The 23,487-nt window shown below is 39.4% G+C and overlaps 1 protein-coding gene across 1 annotated transcript in view; it reads left to right on the forward strand.

The window, feature by feature from the left end:
• The window catches only part of opn7b (opsin 7, group member b), a 68,203-nt gene that overhangs the window by 35,318 nt on the left and 9,398 nt on the right, over window positions 1-23,487 (forward strand). The window contains exons 2-4 of the mRNA XM_037771567.1: window positions 14,308-14,395; window positions 14,498-14,660; window positions 16,095-16,222. Of these exons, the coding sequence (XP_037627495.1) occupies window positions 14,308-14,395; window positions 14,498-14,660; window positions 16,095-16,222 (379 nt within the window). The remainder of the gene's footprint in view (window positions 1-14,307; window positions 14,396-14,497; window positions 14,661-16,094; window positions 16,223-23,487) is intronic.

Raw genomic sequence — 23,487 nt, forward strand, 5'->3', positions numbered from 1 at the left:
TCTAGAACATTCATTCATAAAATAACACATTAGGAACATGAAAGAAAACCTGTATATCTTTGAGGACCTTCGCCTCACTCAGTTTTCCGAGTTTTTTTCTCATAAATGTATGACTTTAATCTCCCAATACTACCACCCTCCCCCAGCTCCATAATTTATTTTATTTTTTTTATCAACGCCGTTGTACGTTTGTCAGATGAACAGATGAATGAATAAATGATGAAGGGACAGGGCATGTGGGGAGAGACGACTGCAACACATGTAATCTGCATGGACTTAAATGTAAATGTTTTGATTAAAAGCGGGGCCTTTGGCTAAATTGATGGATGACTGGAAGATGGAGAGGAGTGTTTGGAGGAGAGATAAATGAAGGGAAGCTATATAAGAGGAAAGGAAAACACAACCTTCTATCTAGCTGGGAGGAAGTTGAAGTCACATACAGTCAGATACGCTGTCATGCACAACTGATCTGCGTGCTGCAAAATGTACGTTTGATGGCATGCAATGTACAAAATGTACCTTTGGGCAATAAGTGTCACTTTATATGCCTTTATATGATTTTTTTATTTAGAAAAATGATGATACGTTATGTTGTAGCACATTGATTTAAGACTTGAAATGAAATGCACATCAAGGAAAAAAGCATTTCATGGCCCTGAAGTCGCACGCACATCTTACAGCATGTTATATAACCACTATCATCTTCATATCCCTTCATGTGGACTGAGAGGGAACCGCAGTGACACCCTGCTCTTCAATAATTTAAGGCCCATTTTGTTCCTTCATTTTCTACCTGTTCAACCTCCGAGGCATGGCATGATTTCACTACATTGGTATTCATGAGATTGACATGAGCGTATTGCCCCGTCTCTTCAGGTGAATTATAGAAGGCCTGTCAGCGATTGTTAATGGGAACAGGTGATTGTCAGGTTATCTTCCAGGTTTCATCTGAGCTTTTAAGTGATTTCAGAGACACGTTGTTAGGTTTCTACATGGAAAAGGTTGCTAGACCCTGTCATATGTAGTATAGAAAATCTATTATATTCATAATACACTGACCCTGTAAAATGTTGCTTTGTTCAGAATTATTGAACGTTCACTTCAAAACTATAAGGAGTTTTTTTCTTTACCATAGTAAGTAATTCTACATGTTTGATACTGTATGGAAGATGTATGAAATGAAATGCCATTGGTGCAATTAAACAAACCAAAACATTTCAAAATAAAGAAAAACAGCAGATAGACTGGCACTACTCATATGGTATGGTATGGTATGGTATGGTATGGTATTTCAATCTAAATCATTAAATAGATACAGAGACTTTGAATCATTTTGGTTTAACAGTCAGTGTTACCGAAAGAAGAGAAAAGAAATGCTTTATTCAATACAACATCTGAAAAAGGAATAATCAAAGAGCCTTTTCATTTGACTGAATATGACAGAATTTCTCTTACTTGAGTTTGAAGATTAGATTTTAGTTACTTATATATTAGGGATGTCCCCATTAAGTGTCTTTGGCCCAGAGTACTTTAACATTGGGGTATCTGCACATTCAGAGGTCCAATCCGATACTTATATTTACCTAAACATTGATCAAATTAATTAAGATTACTAAATTTGATACACCTTATTTTTCACAAGCAACTTGATCCAAATACTGAAGGTCCGAATGTGACTGAAATTGATGATTTCCACCATCTGCCCCGTCTCAAGGTCCAATAGTGCGCTAAGGTTACTACAGCACAAACAAACACAGGGATGAAGTTTTGCTGCTGAGGGCAATTTTCCCTTTTTGTGCGTCTGATTGCAATTATCTATGTGGCAAAGTATACATGTGTCCTTTGTGCCAAGAACACAGTAGGCAGAATAATGGCAGAGAGAAAAAAGAAAAATGTTAAAAAAATGTTAGACCGCAAGCTGCAGGTCCTGACCAATGAGGTGCGGAGGCATTCCTCAGAACTTCCAGGAAGGAATTTAAACGTGACAGCGAAAAAACACTTAGGATTTAATATGCCTTGATCTCTGTAAAGTCTGGGGGTGAAACCACTTATAAATGCAGTTCAGTTACCACCAACTCTCTGAAGATGCTAATAATTTCCCCATGGATATAAAATAGGAGTAGAACGGACATTGAACTGTTTTCCGAGGTCATTTGACTGGTACACAACAAAATGGCGATTGTTGTTAGTTGCTATGCTGACAACAGAACACACATCAGTGGGGCCGCACATTGTTTTGAGATTTAGTCACACTGTGTTGCACTGTAGAGCACGTCTGCTGTCAAGGAGAGCAGCGTAGCAACACTAGCAGGCTGAGGTGGACAAAACACATTTGAGTTTTGTGTTTGATATGCCCGGATCCGCCCCGATACGATTTGGGAGATCTCTATTATATGTAAATCCAAATACTCATGCAGCCAAGGCTGTACATGTGGGTGGAAATGTGATTATCAGCGCTGTATAAGAGCACATTAACACATGGCTCCAAATTGTTGAGGATTTTGAATGACCTTTAAACAGATCCCCAGTCCCTAAGATACTCACTCATACATAGACAAATGCTTAACTGCCGTACCCCAAACAACTGTCTTTGTTTGGTTTTACCATCTGTGTGGGAATGCTAACAGTTGGCCTCCTACGGGAGATAACAGATAGGTTTAGATGTACATAACTCTCTGCAACAGGCAAATCTGTGTACTCTGCTTTCACAGCAAAACAAATGATTCCAGGCAGATGAAAACAGAGAAAAGAAAAGTTTTTAGGAGAAACAAGATTAAAATGGGGGAAGGGCTAGATGAATGAATACCCTTAGGGAGAACATGAGGATGAAATATGAGGACATGAGACGGTGGAAGGGAAGAAGGAAGATGAGATGGATCTAAAAGCATTTTCACTTCTTCCTCGCTCACCAAGTGGCAGGAGGATCGGAGTTGAGGAATGAAGGGAGCGAGCCATAATAGAGGCCATTTGGAGTAGTTCATATTCCAATCCATCATCAAAAATGGACACGTGTTATTGACGAAGTGGCCCTGTCAGAACTGATGTAGACCAATGCCTGAAATTTGAATCACGGCCAAAACAGCATATACAAATACTGACATTAAATGGCAAGTTAGAAACTAGCACTTTAGGAGTTTCTGACTCCCTGGCTGTATTTTAAAATTCTTTCAAATAGTGCAGTGCCCGTTCGTGACGTGCCCGTTCAGAACAGGCCAACTGCTTTTGCTCCCAGTATTGCCACTTGCAGCTTTGTCGTGGGGCGTGCCAGTTCAGAGCAAATGGAGTTTGGAAAGCGTGCCTGTTAGGAGTGGGCCGATTGCTTGGCTCCCCGGAGGTGTTGTTTGCAGCATTGACTTCCTGTGAAGGGTATGTATCCTACTGTGAAGGATGGTGCCTTCGAATGAAACTCGTGAGCTTGTATTTACAACATAGGAAGTCGTGAACACATATGCTTGGCGTTCAAGTGGTTAAAGCAGCAGTGGGTAGAAATGGAGCAAATATAATATAACAATAATAATAATATGTTCTCGGTCTTTCTGGGGGAAATGAGATAATCACTCATGTCCTGTTTGCATAATCATGCTTATTTATTATAATTGGCTCACACCGTATGATCTCAGCTCTTGAAGATGCATCCTTTTGTGGTTGCTTCTGTTCACTTTTTTTGCTCATTTGTCTTTCTAGCACTGTGGGAAAAAAAAATAAGTTTCCTATTTTCTGCTCTTCCCCGTCACAATGTATAGCATGCTTATAAAACATAGAACAGGTGATTTGGAGGTTAATGTGTGTTCACCCCTCCAGAGGGCTGGATCTTATTTCATGCACAGTTAAGGTCACTGTAGTGATATTTTGACTCATTATTCATGAGTCTAACTAGACTCATAATGGCTCACTAAGCACCCAGCTGTGAGTAAATAGAGGAACTTCACACATTGGAGTGTATGTGTGTGTGCGCTTGTGTTTATACTCTACATTTCTCAGCTAGCTGACTAGAATTTTGCTGTCATGTTTTTTGCAGTTGAGGCTTGTGAGCCAGGATTTTGTCTTTTCCATCTTTTCCATCATTAGCGAGGATGAACATGTCTTTGTTGTCTGGGTCTCTTTCTGCCATTTTTCGTCATGGGTCAAAAAAATAAGTGACTGTTGATATGAAAAAAGTGTTGTTTTTTTATTTCTAAACCAACCTGAAGACAACATCTTCATGTAACCTACACTGGTTTCAGATGACATATTTAAATGTGACCTATAAATCATACTCTACATTTATGATTTATGACTGTGTGAAGATATGAGCAAATGCTTATTCCACAGATGGGTGCATTAACATGGATTTAAGGGGTTTTCTCTCCGCTTCATTCCAAGTTATAATAGAAACGATTATTTATTGTTCCTTCTGACTGCACTCAGTCATTTGTTATTCATCTGGTAACATTATACTGTGTACTTACTGCATACTGGAGAAAGTGCTTCTGAAGAATAACAGTTACTTGTGAAAGGGAAAATAATGATCAATTATGGGTTTAGTTTGAGGAGGATTTATGTTAATAATAATAATAATAATACTTCTGACAGAGAAGCACAAACATAGGCTACAACCCGGAAACAAGAAATAGTCAAAACAAACTGCACACAAAATTCCTCTGTATCTAAACTCAGATCAGCTTTGTAGTTGGTTGTGGAGGAAGGTGTTTGTTATAATGGTTGGTTGATCAAGTAAGATACACACAGTAGTTTATATACATACAGTATCTTCACATTCTTAGTGCTGTAGCAAAATGTTCATACTAAACAACTTTCAACATATTTTATTTTCTACCTACAATATCTGCTCCTGTAAACTAAAGCGTGATTCACTCCTGTTACTGTAACTACTAACACAGCGTTCATTTACCAGAGCTTTATGATAGGAAATGTGATGATTTATAATGAATTTCATATGATGCGTGCATGCGTACAATTGAATACGTTAAGCCACTTTAGAAACAACTCACTGCATATAAGTTTGCTTAATTTTAGGACAATATTGGTGTTGTTCATGCAACAGTAAGCTCATAATGTAAATGTGATTTGTTTAAAGGTGCTCTATACGATAGGGCTGTCGCAGTGAAGGAATTTCCCCTGCGGTCATAATGATTGGCTTAAGGAACTCTTTTGGCATCATTGCGCAAAAGTTCAATAATAACATTTCTGCATAATTGTAATTCAAGTGTTCTGAGAAAAAAGACTTCGGCACCTCCTCTTGGCTCTGTTTTCAGGCTTTAAAAAATCTAGCACGACAGGAGACTTTGACTAATCCCACGTCATTTCAGAGAAAGCGTTCCTCTTGGCTGTGCCCTGGCTGGTGGTTGGTGCTTAGTATTTCCTCAACTGATCTTAACATGACTGCTGGGTCACAAACTTTCTAATTTTACAGCTAAACAGTACATTACAAGATGTTTCTGAAAACATTTGAGGCGAGAAATAGGCATCACAGTAACAGAATATTGATTCATATTTGATCAGCGCTGCCTAGTTTGACTGCTTGATCGGAGTTTGCGAGTGATTGACAGCTGCTCAGAGACGGCAAGGATCCAGCTCGGCTCTGATTGGTTGTTTTTGATCTGGCTCAAGGGAAAGCTGAAACACGTATGAGAGGATGGACCCACCGGTCTATGTGTATTAATTTCTCCTCCGTTGTTGTTCAGCACTTGTAGCCTACATGTAGTATGTAACGGTTGGTCTTTGTGGAGTTTTACCCAAAGTTGAACATTTTTCAACTCTCAGCGACCAGAAAATAAACACCATACATGCAACACATAGCGCAGAATAGACGCTCAGCACCTCGTCACGCTTCTGCTGTTTGTAGCATAGTGTAAAAATGTGGCGCTCGCCTTCCAACTCAAAAAAGAAAAAACGTGAACATAGCTGTTTTGTGGCGGTTGCCTGCCATCCCTTGCGGTTAGCTTGTCAATATCGCAGTATTGCAATATTGCGGTTATTGCGACTACTATACGATATCTAGAGCATTAATATAGCAGCAAACGACTATTTTTGCAATGTAAAGATCTGGAGGAGTAAAGTCTACCTGAGCAGAGAATGAAGTCACTCTCCCTCTGTGTGTGTTGTAATCAGAGCTTCTCGTGCTTTGTTGACATTGTCGGGCCGGCCCCGCATGCTTTAAGTACATGTTTGTGCTTGTGAGCATGCCCCAAAGACTAGCTCACGGCCGCCGCTCAGCACTGTTCTCATATGGCAGTTACAGCTGATAATGCCTATGCCCAACCGATGGCGCCGTTGCGGAAGTGTAGCGAAACCAAATTACAATGTGGGTGTTTGCCAGTTTTATTCCATTGCTGCTCTCTGACACTTAAAATGTGCTCTGCAAACACTGAGGAGAAGGATGATGGGAAAATAAGGAGGTAGCTGCTTTTGTTGTGATAGAAAAAGGTCAGTCTGACAGTGAAGTTGGTGTGTAGTTGGAATCTTTTATGGAAACACATCTACTGTAGTACTGGGGACTAAAGGATCAGCGTGTCTCAAATATGTAAAGGAGAAAATACATTCTCCGAGGTATCTTGTCCTCTCAATCACTTTGCATTCACAAGGGTGTACAATGATAAGTGTGTGCAGCGGGGATGTTTTCAGTTTCACTGAATTTTGACATTGTCCCTTTGTCCCATTCGTCTTATGAGTAATCTCCGTCATTCTGCTTCCAATCCCGTCTTTCTGACAGTTTCAGTTATAGGATTTCCCCCATCCTTCACTTGTCCTTACTGATTCGTTCCGGCTTACCATTCTTTTACAACAGTCTCTGTCTCCTTCGCTCTCCTCAACAATTTTGCCCTCTCTTTCTGTTTGTACTGTACGTGTGTGTCTTTATACAGTATGTCTCTGTGTGTGTGTGTAGACTAAGTTCCAGCTGTATGACAGCAAGGCTGAAGTTGTCACAGACGTCCTCTACAATGATTAGCCCCAATTCCACCATTCAGCTACAGGCTGACAGTCAATTTATGACTTTCCATCACTCTGAATCGTTCCTCCCACCCCCTCTCAGACTGATGGGGGTGAGCAAGGGTTCCTCCCTCGTCTGCCTCTCTCTTGACTTCATCCTCTCAGACAGACTGTTAATCCAGTCTTGCCCCTTGTACCACTGACACTGCGGAGAGGAAAGTATACAGTAGAAGGGAAAGTGGGCAAAACGTAAATAACTAGACTAGCAGGCAGACACCGTATCATCTGAAGGTGCAGTATAAATCTGTCTGCAATCCCTAGTCTCTCCCCAATGTATATTTTTCAGGAATTAAAGGGGAACTCCACTGAATTTATACATCAAAGTATGTTGCAGGTGTTGGAGAGTACTACTGAATGTGAAACAAGTTTTTGTGCCTTTTTGTCGTTTTGTAGCGGCTCAAGACTACATTATCCACTACTAGAACAACACACCCGAATCTCTAAACGAACTGTTGGTGGGTGAGTTGCATTCTGGGTAATGTAGGCAACCGGTTTTGACAAGGAAGAATAAACAAAGACAAAATGTCTTGTTTTGATGTACTGATTTTGATCCTTTTAACTGAAAGACATCATGAATCTGACAATGTTAAAGGAGCTCACTGCTAAATCGGTGCAGTGCTCTTAAGAACAGTCTTGTTTTCACAATTTACCACCATGCAATTTTAAGTCAATGCAATTGATTTAAAATGGTTTCATAAGCCCAGTAGGTAATGTGTTTGGGGAATCAAACAGAATGTAAAATACGCTGGATTAAGCTCATATTTCAAGTTAAAAACTGCATCACGAAGGGAAAACAGATGTAATATGAAGAAAGACGTCTCCGTATGGACAACCTGTTCTCATTCCCAGGGCATCAAATACTAAGGCTTTGTCACGGCGGTCTGCGTTTGATACCGCCACCCTTTAGCACCAGTATGAAATGCACCGGTTGTTTCATTAACTACACTGTAAACCCATCCATGGCAACAGTAAACACTCCGAGAAAGTGCGCCAGGAGTGTGGTGACGTAGTTTAAAGAGCGAAAAAAACACACATAGGGCGGGCAGGAGGGGAGGTGGATGGGTACAACAAACGCAAGGCTTTCATCCAGGAGATCACTGTTCGTGTCCCGTGCGTCAAATTCCACTTTCACGTTACAATCAGATGTTCATTCGTGTCCTGTGCTCACAACGTTCAGTTTCATTTTCACTTTACAAACGTAGTAGTTTTAAGCCCAACCATGTCGTTTTTTCCTGGTTTTGTTGCCTAAGCCTAAAGTGACGCCAAAGGGCATGACTAAGCGGCAGTATGTAACGAGTTGGGATGAGATGAACGTGTTGGTATGGAATACAACCCCCATCAGTAAACAGTAAAAGACAGAGATGCTATTGTAGATCCAGGAACTTACAGCAACATCTGCATGCAGATATATTTCCACATATTTGTATCCAAAGACACATTACATTGGCATTGGCTGATCAGTGTTGTAGGTGAGTGGTTTTAGCATTTGTAAAAGTTTAGAAAAGATTTGCTGGTAGTCGAACCGTGATGTGAAGTCTGAATAAAAATGTTTAGTCATTTAGGCATATAAAACCTCTGAGGTTAAATGAGCTTGGATTCATACTACACTCCATTTGCTCCGAACTGCATACAAAGTGAAGTTTAAAAGTGCACTAAAAACTAATTTCCTCCATCATTTATCAAAAAAACTATTACATTCTCAATCGCTGTATCTTTGGGAATTAGAATTTTACTTTCAGGAACAGACATGAAAAAAAGTGAAAGTAATATTTTATTTTCATTTTAAAATAGATGAAATATCCCTGTGGAGCTACTGAGATACTGAAAGGGCAACAAACTTGTGTGAAGTTAAGTGAGAGGAGAAAAAGAAACAGAATACTCAAGCATCCCATGGTTTATCACGGGAAATGTGAGATTGCACGCCAACAAGTTGGATGAACTTGGAGCCTACACTAAACTTTGGGAGTATTGGAAGGGCTGCATATTTCTGCTTTATGATGAAATTGCTTTTCAGGAATATACCAGAAGTTTACATGGAAAAAAATCAGCTTTTCTGTATTCATACGAGCAGTAAGAAGGCAAACACAGGAGGTATTTACACTAATGTGAAGACTAATGGTTTTGTAAGAGAGGGGCTGGCTCTAAGTGCAAGGCTGTATTTTCCTGGCTTGACATTTATGGGGAACTTGTAATTCAATTTAATTGTTGTAAGAGTGATTATTGTGTCACATAAGCCACCAGGAGGACTTGCTGATGACTGTTTTTTCAGTTAATGGAGATGCTTTAAAAAAAAAAAAAAAAGTGACATAATGATAATGTGACATTTTGGTGGCTGTTTATATGATGTCAGCCATGGTCCGACCACTGGTGGAAAGTTACTAAATACATTAACTCAAGTACTGTACTTAAGTACAATCAATTGAAGTACTTGTATTTTACTAAAGTATTTCCATTTTCTGCTTATAATAATAATAATTAGGGCTGTCAAAGTTAACGTGATAATTGTTTTAATGCCACTAATTTCTTTAATGCACTAACGGAATTTATCTTTCGGAGGTTGTAGCGGGCTCAGTTTTAAAGCTGGAGTGACGATACTGGCATCATATTAAACTAAAAAAACCTAAGGAACCCATTGGTACCAACCATGTCATACTAGCTTGTCGCAAATAACGCTCCAAGCTTACGCAAAATTTTGGTGAGGAAAAACTCATGGCCATTTTCAAAGGGGTCCCTTGACCTCTGACCTCAAGATATGTGAATGAAAATGGGTTCTACGGGTACCCACGAGTCTCCCCTTTACAGACATGCCCACTTTATGATAGTCACATGCAGTTTGGGGCAAATCATAGTCAAGTCAGTACACTGACACACTGACAGCTGTTGTTGCCTGTTGCGCTGCAGTTTGCCATGCTATGATTTGAGACCATTTTCTATGCTTAATGCAGTACCTGTGAGGGTTTCTGGACAATATTTGTCATTGTTTTGTGTTGTTAATTGATTTCCAATGATAAATATATACATACATTTGCATAAAGCGAGCATATTTGCTGAGTAGTTTGAGTATTAAATATTTGACAAATCTCTGTCGCCCCAGGTCCAGTGCTTGGTCCTGAGTGGTGGAGACAGGAGGTTTGCATCAGAGGAGCGGAGGGAGTGGGAAGGAGTGTGATGTCGGAGCAGGTCGGTGAGGTAGGAGCGGGCCTGGTTTTGGAAGGCTTTGTGAGTGAGGAGAAGGACTTTGAACTGGATCTGTTGTGGGACAGGGAGCCAGTGGGAATGGGTGAGCAGAGGGACAACAGAGTTCTGGATGTACTGGAGTTTATTTAGGACTTTGGATGATGTGCTGTAAAGGATACTGTTGCAATAGTCGATTCTGAATGTAATGAGGGCATTGATCAAAGTTTTGGCAGCAGAGAAGGAGAGTGGTGGGCGGAGATGAGCTGTGTTTTTTAGGTGGACACAGGCAGTCTCGGTGATGTGATTGATGTGGTGTTCGCAGGAGAGGTTGCAGATGTGAGGGGAGGGAGACAGAGTAGAGTTATCGATTTGTGACCCAGCAGCCATGTTGACATCTTTTGAGGAAATACCAAGAACCGCCCACCAGCCGGAGCGAACTTTCTCATTTCACAGCTAAACGGTACCCTACAAGATGTTTCTGAAAACATTTGAGGCGAGAAATACGCATTACAGTAACAGAATATTTATTCATATTTGATCAGCGCTGCCTAGTTTGACCGTTTCATTCGAAGATCGCGAGTGATTGACAGCTGCCTCCGTTGAATGAACAGCCAATAGGAACGCTCTCTCTCTCTCTGAAATGAGCTGGGATTGACCAAAGTCTCCCGTCACGGGATAGATTTTTTTAAAGCCTGAAAACAGAGCCATGAGGAGGTACAGAAGTCTAATTATCTCTCATAACACTTGAATTACAATTATTGAAAGGTTATTATGGATTTTTTGCCCAAAAACATTCTGCCTACTGCAGGTTTAAGCAAATGGTGTGACAACCTCTTCCATTACTGGGTCCCACCAGTGAACAACATCATTAACTCCCAAGCACCCCTCAGAATAATTGCAGAGGACTTCACTAATGTGCCATTCTCTTTATCTAAATTAACTTTACTTAGTATAGGAGATGCAGATTAGGGAGAAATACTTGATATGCCTTATACACACATATTGCCTGTATTCATTACTTATGTATAACTTTTCAATTCTCTTGGTACATGTGTTTTGACTAACCCTGCACATTGTGAGCCTTTAATTTGATTTAGTGGTACTCGGGTGTATTCTCATTATTCTTATTATTCTTGCATAATATATCTTCATTCTTCATAATATTGTCACTTTCATCACTACTTGTACTTAAACACAGTACATTAATTCATTTCTTATGTATACATTTTCAATTATTTCATGTAGTTATAAAATCTCCTTGTACACTTGTGTATTGACTAACCCTGAACACTGAGTATTTAATTTAATTTAGTGGTACTCTGGTGTATTCTTGTTATTCTTGCATAAGATGTCTGCATTCTTCATAAAATTTACGTCACTATTTGTTCTTGTACAGTGTATAGAACATGTGTATCCTTCATGCATTTGTGTACACATCTGTTGATGTGACGTCTCAAGCTCCCCTCAGGGTTTCATAAAGTGTCGTCATGTCCCACCCGTTCTCTCCTCTGTCTCCAGACCTCAACCCCACTGAACATCTGTGGGAACAGAAAAGAGAAAAGGCTAAATTTATCGTAACATCACAAGATAAGACACTCTCGCTTACACAAGTGCTTGTTTTCGTACTGTACACACATGCAAATACAAGCAAGTAGTTTCATTTGCACACAAATCGGTGCAGGATTGAATCTGTTTACGAGGTGCGCTCCATGCACAGAGGCCAAAAAAATTCTCATAGAAAGTCCACGTAGAAAAACATTAAAATAATTCCCTCACCTCTGGTTCTCTTTGAAGATAATCTCCTGAGTTTATGGTAATAGAGATTTATCCATAAGCAGCTCCACTCTTAACCCCAGGTGATTTAACGTGTCTCTTCCCTTTGTTGGCTCGCTTTAATGCGTAAGTAAAGGTGAAGTCATTGAATAAATAGAAAGGCTATGAATACATTTTCCTGTTATCTCCACCCATAATATCCTTTAAAAAAGATTGCCTCAGCGACTTGCTTCGGCCACAATGAATACCGTGTTGGCAGCAGGCCCTGCTGTGTATGCAAATGACTGGTTTTGAAGTGAAGGGATGGTATTGAATTTGTACATGGAGGCAGCCTTTGCTCTTTGATGAGACTGTGTGTAGCTTCCAAGTTATAAAGATAGAAGAGGTGGAGACATTGTAAATATCCTTCATGGTTTGTCACCACTTACAGAAAAATTGGTGAAAGAACTAACAAGTGACAGAGGGAGGGCTGTGATATGATGCGGGTTATTGTGCATTTTCTCAAGTTTTAACTGGTAGTAAGAGATATACATCACTGTTGGAGTAAACCGCAGAACCATGAATAGAGATGCAATAGCACACACAGCCAATGTGTGCTCTTTCATCTTTATTTTTGTGCCCCCCATCCAGACCGCATGCACGTCTCACACAACAGATCAGCTCATTTTAATCTGTGCAGCTGACGATTATGGCCCAAACGATAATCACGATTATTTTTATCAATACTCTGATATTTTTTATCAATACTGAGATCACAATTATTTACAAAGATTAATTGTTGAAATATTTTTATTGCAATTTCATATTTGGTCCCAAACAGAGTGCTGCTTTTACTTCCATGTTGTTCTACATTTCAACTGTCAAAAACTCTAAATGTTATCCTTTTATTTTGTTATTGTCATCTAAAGTGGATATTTGCATATAAACACACAATTGAAATAATTAAGAAATAAATGATTGTATTTGTATTTAAATATTTGCTTTGATTAAAATAAATCCTGGCATTAGTTGTTCTAATTATATATTATAAGCTGCTTAGCGCTAGTGTTAGGAAGTTAATCAGACCATTATTTCTCTCTCTATTATCTATTTTATATTGCTGTGAAAACATCTCCTTCAAACATCTGGATTTATTCAAGTTTCTTGCCAAGTTTACTTTTGGACGCATCATAATAGTATTATAATTTACCATAGCTCAATACTCATATTTACGGAGTAGAGCTCCGTAAATATGAGTAACTCAATGGCACCTCCTTCAACGTTACCTCTTTAGCTCCGTGCTGTCGGCAGAAGAGCAGGTCACTGTGATTACTCTAAGAAGCATGCATGGGAATGAATTACAATATAATTAGTGTCTGAATAAGTTGGTTGTTCCTCCACGGCTTATTTTGGACTTGCAGCTGTGACAAATTTCAGCTGTATGTCTTCTTCACTCACACGGAGCACCACCAATGTGTTGTGTGTGTGTGTGTGTGTGTGTGTGTGTTTGTAAGTGTGTTTGGATATGAGACTGCTGAAAACCATCCGGCTTCAATTGGCTGCTGAATGACGTTGGATCTCTCCCTCTTAGTTTAGGAAGTGTTTGATTTATGCAGCAGAGTTTTCTATGAGCAGAGCACGCATTTTAAACGTCATTATTGCAGTCAATCATGCTCATTTAATTGTGGGAAAACAAAATCGTGATCACGATTAATATTTGATTAATTGTGCAGCCCCAATACACGCATAAATGCGAGGTCGATCCCCAATAAAAAGCACACGCACACACTACACACAGCTATTCAGCCACGATCATATGCATCCGTGTTGATGGGAAAAAAGATCAGTGATACTACTGGATTTACCTAGCGGAAACAATATTATGTTGATGATCAACTGCATTCCCTACAGGCCAGTTAAGAGGAGTGAGAAGACAGCAGTCAATGATGGTATAAAATAGTCAATAAAATAGGTTTTTCAGAAATTGTGAATCTCCACAACCACGAGACGTCCTTGAGCATACGATCATAAATGTGCACAAAAATATTGGGCTGATGGGTCCTCAGCCTGATGGACAGGGTGCAGTAGTATGCTAGATTAGCTGAGGACAGACACACACACATACGACCAAACACATGATCCGCTCCACTCTTATGCTTGGCGGAAGATGATGAAGCTGTTCATTATTGAAACTTGGTTTTGGGGCATTGTAACAGTATCATGTGGTCTGAGTCTGCGTCACGTTGTGATCTGTCCTGTCTGAGGTATCGGTGTAAATAGAGAAAGTTCTTTTGCTTGTTTTTTTAAATGTCCTGAAGTCGAAAACATAAGATTAATGATTTTTCTCTCCCTGTCTTTTCCATCTGTTTGTGTTGATGTTTGGTGAAGATGGGAAATGCCTCCGAAACATTTCTGCTCGTGTCCAGAATATCGAAAGACAATGACTTCCTCATGGGAACTATCTACACCATTTTTGGTAAGTGATGTGGTTTTTTTCCACCAGATTTAAAGACTTTATATGTGTGAATGTGTGTTCAAATCCAACAGCCCTACTATATCCCACCACTCTGTCTCCTAGGTGTGCTGTCGGTGCTGGGAAATGGGATCCTGCTGTTCGTGGCCTATAGAAAGAAGTCCTCCCTGAAGCCGGCAGAGTTCTTTGTGGTTAACCTGGCCATCAGCGATCTGGGCATGACCATAAGCCTGTTCCCGCTGGCTATCCCCTCAGCTTTCACTCACATGTGAGTGGCCATTCAATTTCCACTACTCTTTCTCCTTTCATCTATCATGTCACTATGACATCTTCACAGTCAGAGTTTTCCTGAAGGACGAGTAAAGAAGGTAAAGAGACTAACAAGGAGTGAAAGGTAGGAAATGGTTAAAGAACCAGAGCTGTAGCTACCATCGAGGACACCGATGTCATGTCCTCATTGCTTCTGGACAATTTGGGGGTTTTAACTTGAGGAGGAGTTTATATTACCATATACATTACACATGCAAATGGAAGGGTTTTTATAAGGCTGATAACATTAAGACTCAATATTCATCACTATGAGCGACCCCTTTACATGGTCACATTTCCATATAGTAATTTGATATATTGTTATTATAAAAAATATCGATTATAGCCGCTTTAAGCTTTACAAGCCGTGATTTGTGGACTTTTTTCCCCTGTGTTTTGCCTCTCAGGCTTCATAAAGCCAGCCCCACCTTGTAGGGCCGGAACGATACACCTATCTCACGATTCGATACTATCGCGATACTTGGGTGCAGAATCCATATGTATTATGATTTTCAAGTATTGCGATTCTACAAGTATTGCAATTCAATATTATGATTTATTGCAAACTTTTTTTAACACTAGACCATGGGAAAAAGTTGAATCATACACTTCTAGGGACTTTCAATTTGAAAAATAACTAAATTAATACATTCAAATGTTTGATTTGAATGTATTAATTTAAAAAACGGATATGACGTCACGTTACTCAGACTACAGCAATAAAAGCGGTAACTTCGTTCTACCTCTGCATAGACTCAAATTAAGCAAATATATTGATTCCGGCATTTAAAAATCGATCTCAAAATCGTAAAACATTTTTTTTTAGATATATAGATTTTTTTTCCCACCCCTATCACCTTGTAGTTAAAGGTTTTTGAAACCATCTGCAGCCGTCCTCTCAGGGCTGAAAAAGTGCTCCCACCTCCTCTGTTACAGTAATAATGTTACATTTAATATTCTCCTAACGAGACACTATTGATTGAACATCAATGAAAGAAGACAGCAAAGGACAGTGCTCTTTGTAATAAATATGCAAATACAACATTCTCTATTCAGATCTCTATCGGAAATCGGAATGAATAAAGAGGATGAAAAGAAATGAAATCTGAAAATTAAAAAAATAATAATAAATTCTGGTGGATAGTCCAAAATGTCTTTTGAAAGGTGGAGTTGACCTCAGTCCTGTAGAGGAGCATGATGTCTCCATCACATATTAAAAAACAATGCAATGCAAAAAAAGCATTAAAAATGGTTGTAAAAAGTTGAAATACATGACACTGTCTCTCGTATGTCTCCTGCGTCATCCCGATCTACTGGGTGTAACTCACCAGAAGCATTTAGCAGAGAAATCAGTTAGTAACAAATGTTCTCTTCTGTTTCTCTCTCCATCCAGGTGGCTGTTTAATAAGACGACCTGTACCGTCTATGCCTTCTGTGGCGTTTTGTTTGGCCTCAGCAGTCTGACCAACCTCACGGTGCTCTCCTCCGTCTGCTGGCTCAAGGTCTGCTGCCCAAACTATGGTAAGACAACCACTCTTTATGCTTTAATTCATTATTCTATGTAAAAATCATTACAGTCAAATAATGTACTATTTTAAAGCGGATGAATGTACTAAAAGTCATTAATTAATTGATTAACTAGAATAATGGTTAAACCCATATTGATCAAATTAAAGAGATTTGATTCTGCCTCTCCCCTGAAGCCACAAAACCTTGAATCGGAAAAATGTATATACTGAGGCCAGCAACTCTTGTTACAAATTAAAAGTGACCATGCTGCAATAATGTTAATGTTTCAAGGGCCAGGCCTTAACCTTTTTAAACAGCAGCAAGGATATGTAAATAAGGAGATGTTTACAAGGCAGTTTAATGAACTCCCTTCCCATTTGAATGAATTCCCCTGCAGGCTCGTATATTTGAAAAACTCACAAACCATCCAATTATTGGAATTGCATGATTCCCTGGCTGCATCCATACTGTCAGTGTTTACTAATGAATTTCAATTTGTGTTGCTCATCATCAAGAGCATAATAAAAAATGTTTTAATGATAGTAACGCATAGCCTCTGTAAAGGTTATAAGGGCCTTATTTAAATAATCCTTAGCACATGGCGCAAGTGCATTTAGGGCGTGTCCAACTCCACTTTTGCTAGTTTCGCATAATCTGGGCACAAAGTAAGGGGCAAAGGGGTTGTATTTACTCTAATCAAAGCTGGGGGAGGCAGTTTATTTTTTGCATCATTGGGAAAAAAATTCCATAATAACTTTTCAGCATATTGTAAATCAAGTGGTTCCCCAGGGTAGGCAGTTTTCTGGAAGAGTAAAAAAAAGTGTCAATTTTGGAAATACAGCACTCATCCGGCAGCTCTCCTCTCTACCCTCTCGGTCCTAAGCCCCTCCCACCAGACGAGCACGGTCATATGCACGTACTCCGTACAGTAATCAGTACAAGTACTAGTCATTCATTTCAAACATCATCCCGATCATGATTGTGATCCCGATGCCATTATATAACAATTCTATGAGAATTACCCTGCTGTTTTCTTTGCAAACTTGTAGGCCTGTAAAGCCCTTTGAGATGACATAGCCACCATATAAGTGAAGTGTTTCAGAGATGGAGAGAAAGTGTTGCTAAAAGTCTGTCCTTCTGCTAACCGTAGCCTTCATGGCAGCTCTGCAGCAGTGAGCTCCGTTCTCTTTATAAATCCACGGTGAGCTCATGCAGAAGGCGTAGGCTATGGACCGGAGTTCTGTGAATCTGCACTTGATTGCTCTTCCTCAACGACCGCATGTGTGTCTCAGTATACTGAAATTGAGTTATGAGATCTGAATGTGGAAGTATAGAGAGTTGAATTTTCAGTGAGGATCAAATACAGTTTCAGAGCAACTGAATTAAATTTCATTACATTCAGTTTCAAGTTTATTGGAATTCAGGTCCAAACTAATTATTCGAGTTAAACAATACAAATGATTTGGTTCAAATTCAGTTTTTTAATGAAACTATTAAAGTTGAGCAATTCAAATTCTAGTGACATATATTTCTGCTCATATATAACACACTATAATTTAGTTGTACACAGCTCTAAGGATATTTTAGGTGTTTTAATTAATCTGTAATGTACATGTATTTGTATTGTATTTACTATATTGTTTATTATCCGTTAATACATCAGCCTATGCTCACAGGAGGAGTTAGAGTTGTTGACAAATACATACATATGCTTACAATGCTTGCATTATAGTGTGTTGTAAACCACTTATTCAATGTTTTTATACTGAGGCTATGAAAGTGGTGTAAGCAACCGAGTTGTGAAGAGGGAGTTGGATGGAGTTGAGAGGGGACAGGTGAGAGGAGGAAGGTTATAGGTGAGCGCTGTGAGGAGGTGAGAGGAGGGACAAGGGACCTTGAATGAGGGAGGTGAGAGCTGTGAGGGGTAGGTGAGTGGAGATAGCTGTAAGGAGGGTGGATTGAGCTGTAAGGAGGGAGCTGTGGGGAGGAAGTTTAGAGGAAAGAGGAGGGGAGGTGAGAGGAGTGAGAGGAGTGAGGATGGAGCAGGGATGAGGGAGCTGTGAGGACGGATGGTGAAGCTGAGGAGGGAGCTGTAAGGAGTTAGGAGTGAGGTGAGAGGATGGAGCTGGGAGGGGGCAGGTAAGAGGAGGGAAGAGTGAGGTGAGAGGAGGGAGGTGAGAGGAATGAGGAGGGAGGTGGGAAGAGTGAGGTGACAGGAGTGAGGAGGGAGGTGAGAGGGGGGAGGTAAGAAGAGGGAGCTGGGCAGAGAGGAGGGTGGGTGGAGCTGTGAGGAGTAAATAGCAATGGAAATAACAAATATACATGCACCACTTAAAGAATGTACTGTCGAAAAGTGCAAATAAACTTGGTTCAAAGTCAGAAAGACGAATCTGTCAATGAAGGAATCTAATGTTTAAATATAAATAAAAACAGAGTAATATAAACACAGGATCAGTGGAAGAAAAAGATGGGAAAAAACATGGTCAACGCTGAATGAAATTAGAAAAGTGCACTCAGTAGAGTGCTGATCTCCGCCAGATGTGTCTGCAATGACCACTGCTGTATGATTAATTGAATGAATACAAACCACAATTGGCCCCATTTAAACTGCAACTGCTTGCATATGAGACGTGTTTTTCACTAGCACGTCTCAACAGATACAATCTCATTTTAACCTATGCAAGCGATGTACTGTTGACTGTTAAACACTTCCTCTGAACAGAAACTGTCAGTCCTGCTATGTGTTTAGTTCCATTAGCTGTTAGCTCTGTTAGCCAAACACACTGTAGGACTCAGTCAATGATGGTATAACACAGTCAATATAATAGGTTAATCATTGCAACCATGAGAGGCCCTTGAGCATACAGTCATAAATGAGCACAAACTATATTAGGCTGATGGTCCAACAGTATGAGAGATTAGCCATGGACAGACGGACACAGAGATGCACACACACGTACACATGACCGAATACATAATCTCCTGGTGGAGATAATAATAATGGGTAGGAAATCGAATACATCTATCTCATTCATACAATCTGAGGGGGCATTCATAACAAAACCTCATGACATTGCAAACTATTCTAACAACTTTTTTAAAAGTAAAGTTTATAAATTAAGAAATGTGACAATGTAGTGATGGTACACTATCAAATACATTGATATGGAATGGGATTATGAAAGACAAGAAACGGTTATGAAATTACTCCTGTCATAAGCAGACTCTACTTCCCCTGGCATAGACAACCTAGATAGCAAAATGCTTAAACTTGCTCTGTTACTACTCCAATATGCCATATTTTCAATCAATGCCCAGTGGGGTTCATCCAACTGCATGGAAGGAAGCCAAAATCATTCCACTTCAGAGAGACAAAGACAATATTTTAAATGGTCTCAAAACAGTCGCCGTATAAGTATTTTATCATTAAATAAAGTAATTAAAAAATAATTGTTGATGGATTCCTTTTCCAATAACAATCTACTTTGCTTATTGGCAAGCTACAGTGTTATGGTTTCACTTCCAAAGCAATCTCATGGTTCAATCATTATGTCCCAGGGAGAAAACGAGATAGCACAAGAGTGTGTTCTTTAATGGCAGCTATTCAAACTGGGTTCCATGAGGCAGCTGTCGAGGGCCTTTGTTGTACTCCATCATCACCATTAGTGTTTGTTAAATGGTAAATGGACTTGCATTTATATAGCGCCTTTCTAGTATTCCGGCCACTCAAAGCGCTTTACACTACATGTCACCCATTCACACACACACAGATTCATACACTGATAGCAGAGGCTAACTTTGTCCATCAGGATCTAATCTAAATACTCATTTACACACCGATGGCATAGCCTTCGGGAGCAATTTGAGGTTAAGTGTCTTGCTCAAGGACACTTCGACATGTGGACTAGAGGAGTCGGGGATCGAACCACCGCTCACAGTTGCAGAAAAACTATGCAATTCTCAAAATGCAGCCAACATACTTTATAGAACTAATGTAAACAAAAACCTGTTTGACACAAAAGGCCCAATATATTTAAAATCAAACGTTATTTTTTGATTGTTTCACGGCTGTTACCTTCTAAAACACAAATAAACACACGACTGTCCTCTCTGCCTGGTGTGTGTGCCTCGGTCAAAGTGACACACCGACAGCACACAGCAGAGGAACTTACAGCGATGTAACAAACCCTTTGTCATCCGTCAAATACGCCCTTAAAGCATCTAAAGGGGGACTTGTGCCCCGTTGATGTATAATGCTTTTACCTTGGTGTCAGAAGCTGAGGGGCGTGACAAAGCAGCGATATCTGACCGCCTGAAGCGGCTGCACACCCTGCGCTCTGTTATTGGCTGGAGGTTACACCCCAACGATGCAGCCTAAAGGCTGTTGGCTGAAGTCCAGCAGCGTCCCGAGTAAAGCAAAACAATAAGAAAAGAGAAAATACAGGCAGAGCGCTGCAGGCTCTCTGCAGAAACAGACACCACCACACTTTTACCTGGGCATAAATGATGATTGAGAGGGATTACTTTTGTATCAGTCTATACATTGTTTTTTTTAGGAAATTGTTGCATATTATACCTGTAATAAGACAGCTTTTTTTTCAATTTACCTCACACAGTTATTTCTTACTGTAGCCCATATTATTCATTTCCCTCCCGTAGGCTATTGTTTTCATTTTCATATAGGCTAATTCTTTAGAATAACGAATCACTCAGAGCTTTCATTGAAAGAATAGACGGTCGCCTAGGACCCCAATATATTGGTATTTTCAAAAAGAACTAATTAAAAAAGACACAGAAAACAATGATAAGGAACAATTTGATTCACAAAGTCATGAGAAATTGGAATGATAGAATAAAGCAACTATGAGATATGACAAAAAGTAAACCTCTGGGGTCTGCGGGGACACCAGTTGGTAGGATTAAGGTGAAGTGAGTCTGCACTCCTATATGCAACAAGGTTACTCAGTAGTGTTGTTGCCTTGCAGCAGGAAGGATGTTTGAAGCCAAGTCTGTGTGGCTTTACAAGTTTACAAGATTTACAAGTTAGAAAGCTTTGATAAAGTTCCCATAGAGAGCACAGAAGAAAATAAATAAATAATGAAATCCTCTTTTGTCACAGTTAACAACAAAGCTTAGTTATTGTAGGTGGAATATTAATCAGTTGTATTTGCTAATTAGCAGTAATAATGAGGCCTGGCAGCCAGCGCTGTGATATTGACAAAGGCTCAGAGCAACACAAGACACCAAACACAACTCCAAAGAGGCCAAAGCGAATGTGTCCAAAATGCAAATGTAGTAGTTCAAAAAAAACTGTACAATTATCCAGAGGAGCAGTCTCAGAAATCATAACAACACATATCAAGAACAGACAAACAGCACCAGCAAAGAGGAACAGAGGTCACAAGTTGAAACTAACCAACAGGGATATGATAGACATAGGAAGTCATTATGTTATCTAGTATAGATATCTAGTTATGTTATCTGCAAACATTCATGCCTACCCTGTAGAGATGTTAATGTTTTGGTAGACTTCATGGTGATTAGTACTGTGCAAATGAATTCAGATGTTATTGAAGGCCATTATTGACAGTTAAGATTGCTTTTACATTATGTAATGCTCTCTTGCATGCTGAGATTAGCTCTCTCGCTCTTTCTGCAAGTCTCACTCCCACAAATTTCCCAAACTGATGGCACTCTTGCCTCTTGAAACCATAGTAACAAAGTTTGTTGCTATGACATATTCATCCTAAGATCAGAGTGCTTTCTGCAGGTGAAATGCTGCTACTGCGTGACTCTAAAATACAGCTTTAATAGAAAGACTTATATGAGAGAAGTTACATTCTGTAACATTTACATGTGACTTACTGGCAATTGTGATTTACAATATATTGATTAAGCAGGCAGAGGATTAGTGTTTAGCTCAATGATGCATACTGTACTTATGGACACATTTTAACTGTAGTGGGAGTCTGAGACACTTCAGTTTTCAGGTAGTTTCACTTAACATTAACTCCCCATGCTTGTGCTTGTGAACTCCTTTCACTACACATTGGGATGACTGCAAACTGTTCAAGCGGCACATTGCTATTGAGCAAAATTAATCTTTTTGCCACTGAAGCCATTGAGGATTTATTCACGATTCGCTGTGTTTAAATGTCTTTAAGCACCATAGACAGTTGACAATTTAAATACACTATTAGAAAATAAATTATTAAACCTCGGACTTCATGTATTAGCTATATACAGTTTTTGCATGAGGTTAATTCAATTTCAGTTGTGTTTTTTTCAATACTCATCAGTCACTCCTAATTTGCACATTAAACCATCATTACATTTTTTGTCTTTCTGTGAAAGATCATTTGTCACAGCACCACTTAGCCATCATTCATAAATTATAATCATTTTAGAAACATATGAAGTATGCAATACATTCAAATTGGTATCAGTTGCCAGAAACTGTATATAATTGAATTTCACTCCGAAACACTATCATCATTAACTCTCTTAAACGTCCATATTCTGTGAATGGATGCACAGTAGTGCAGATTCTTCACTCCTGTAGTGCAGATTTCAGGGATGATCCCATTTATATGTTTCACACACTCACGCTCGCCCATACACACCTCAGGGGGTACACAGTACAGTGCCAATCTGACACATACTGTATCAATGGGATTTATAATGCCTGACATGCGAGGTAAAAATATGAACAAAGTATAATTTCAATAGTAGAAAAAGAGAACAGAAGATGGCACATTTTGAAGAAATGAGCACAAATAGTAACAGTATGGAAGCATTTGGCAGACTAAATTAAAATGGAAATGTAATCTCACAATAGCATTTCATTTCCCACTTACATACAGTATGTATTAATTGGGTCAAAATTAAAATTCTGAATCAGCCTTATTAGCCAGGTATGTGTACACATACCAGGAATTTTGCCCTCATTGTACACAGAAATAAAAATAGAGCTAAAAACAAGGACAACGAAGTTCACAATGTACGAGAGCGCAACACCGAAGCTGCCATCCACATGCAATTTGCATTTTCATGGCATTCATGGGCATTCCATGACAATATTAAAATGAAAATGGAAAAGTAATTTGACATTTCATTTTCGAAGACTAACCCTGCTTTCTGGGTGACAATATTCAAATGTTAATTCAAATGTAAAAATGTAAAAGCATTGTATACAATCGCAATTACATTTCAATGCTGTCAGGCTGTTCCCTAACTAAATGAAATGTCTTTTCAAATTCTAGCAACCCGTCAGTCAT

This window comes from Sebastes umbrosus, chromosome 6 (assembly GCF_015220745.1).
Source record: "Sebastes umbrosus isolate fSebUmb1 chromosome 6, fSebUmb1.pri, whole genome shotgun sequence".
Lineage (NCBI taxonomy): Eukaryota > Metazoa > Chordata > Actinopteri > Perciformes > Sebastidae > Sebastes > Sebastes umbrosus.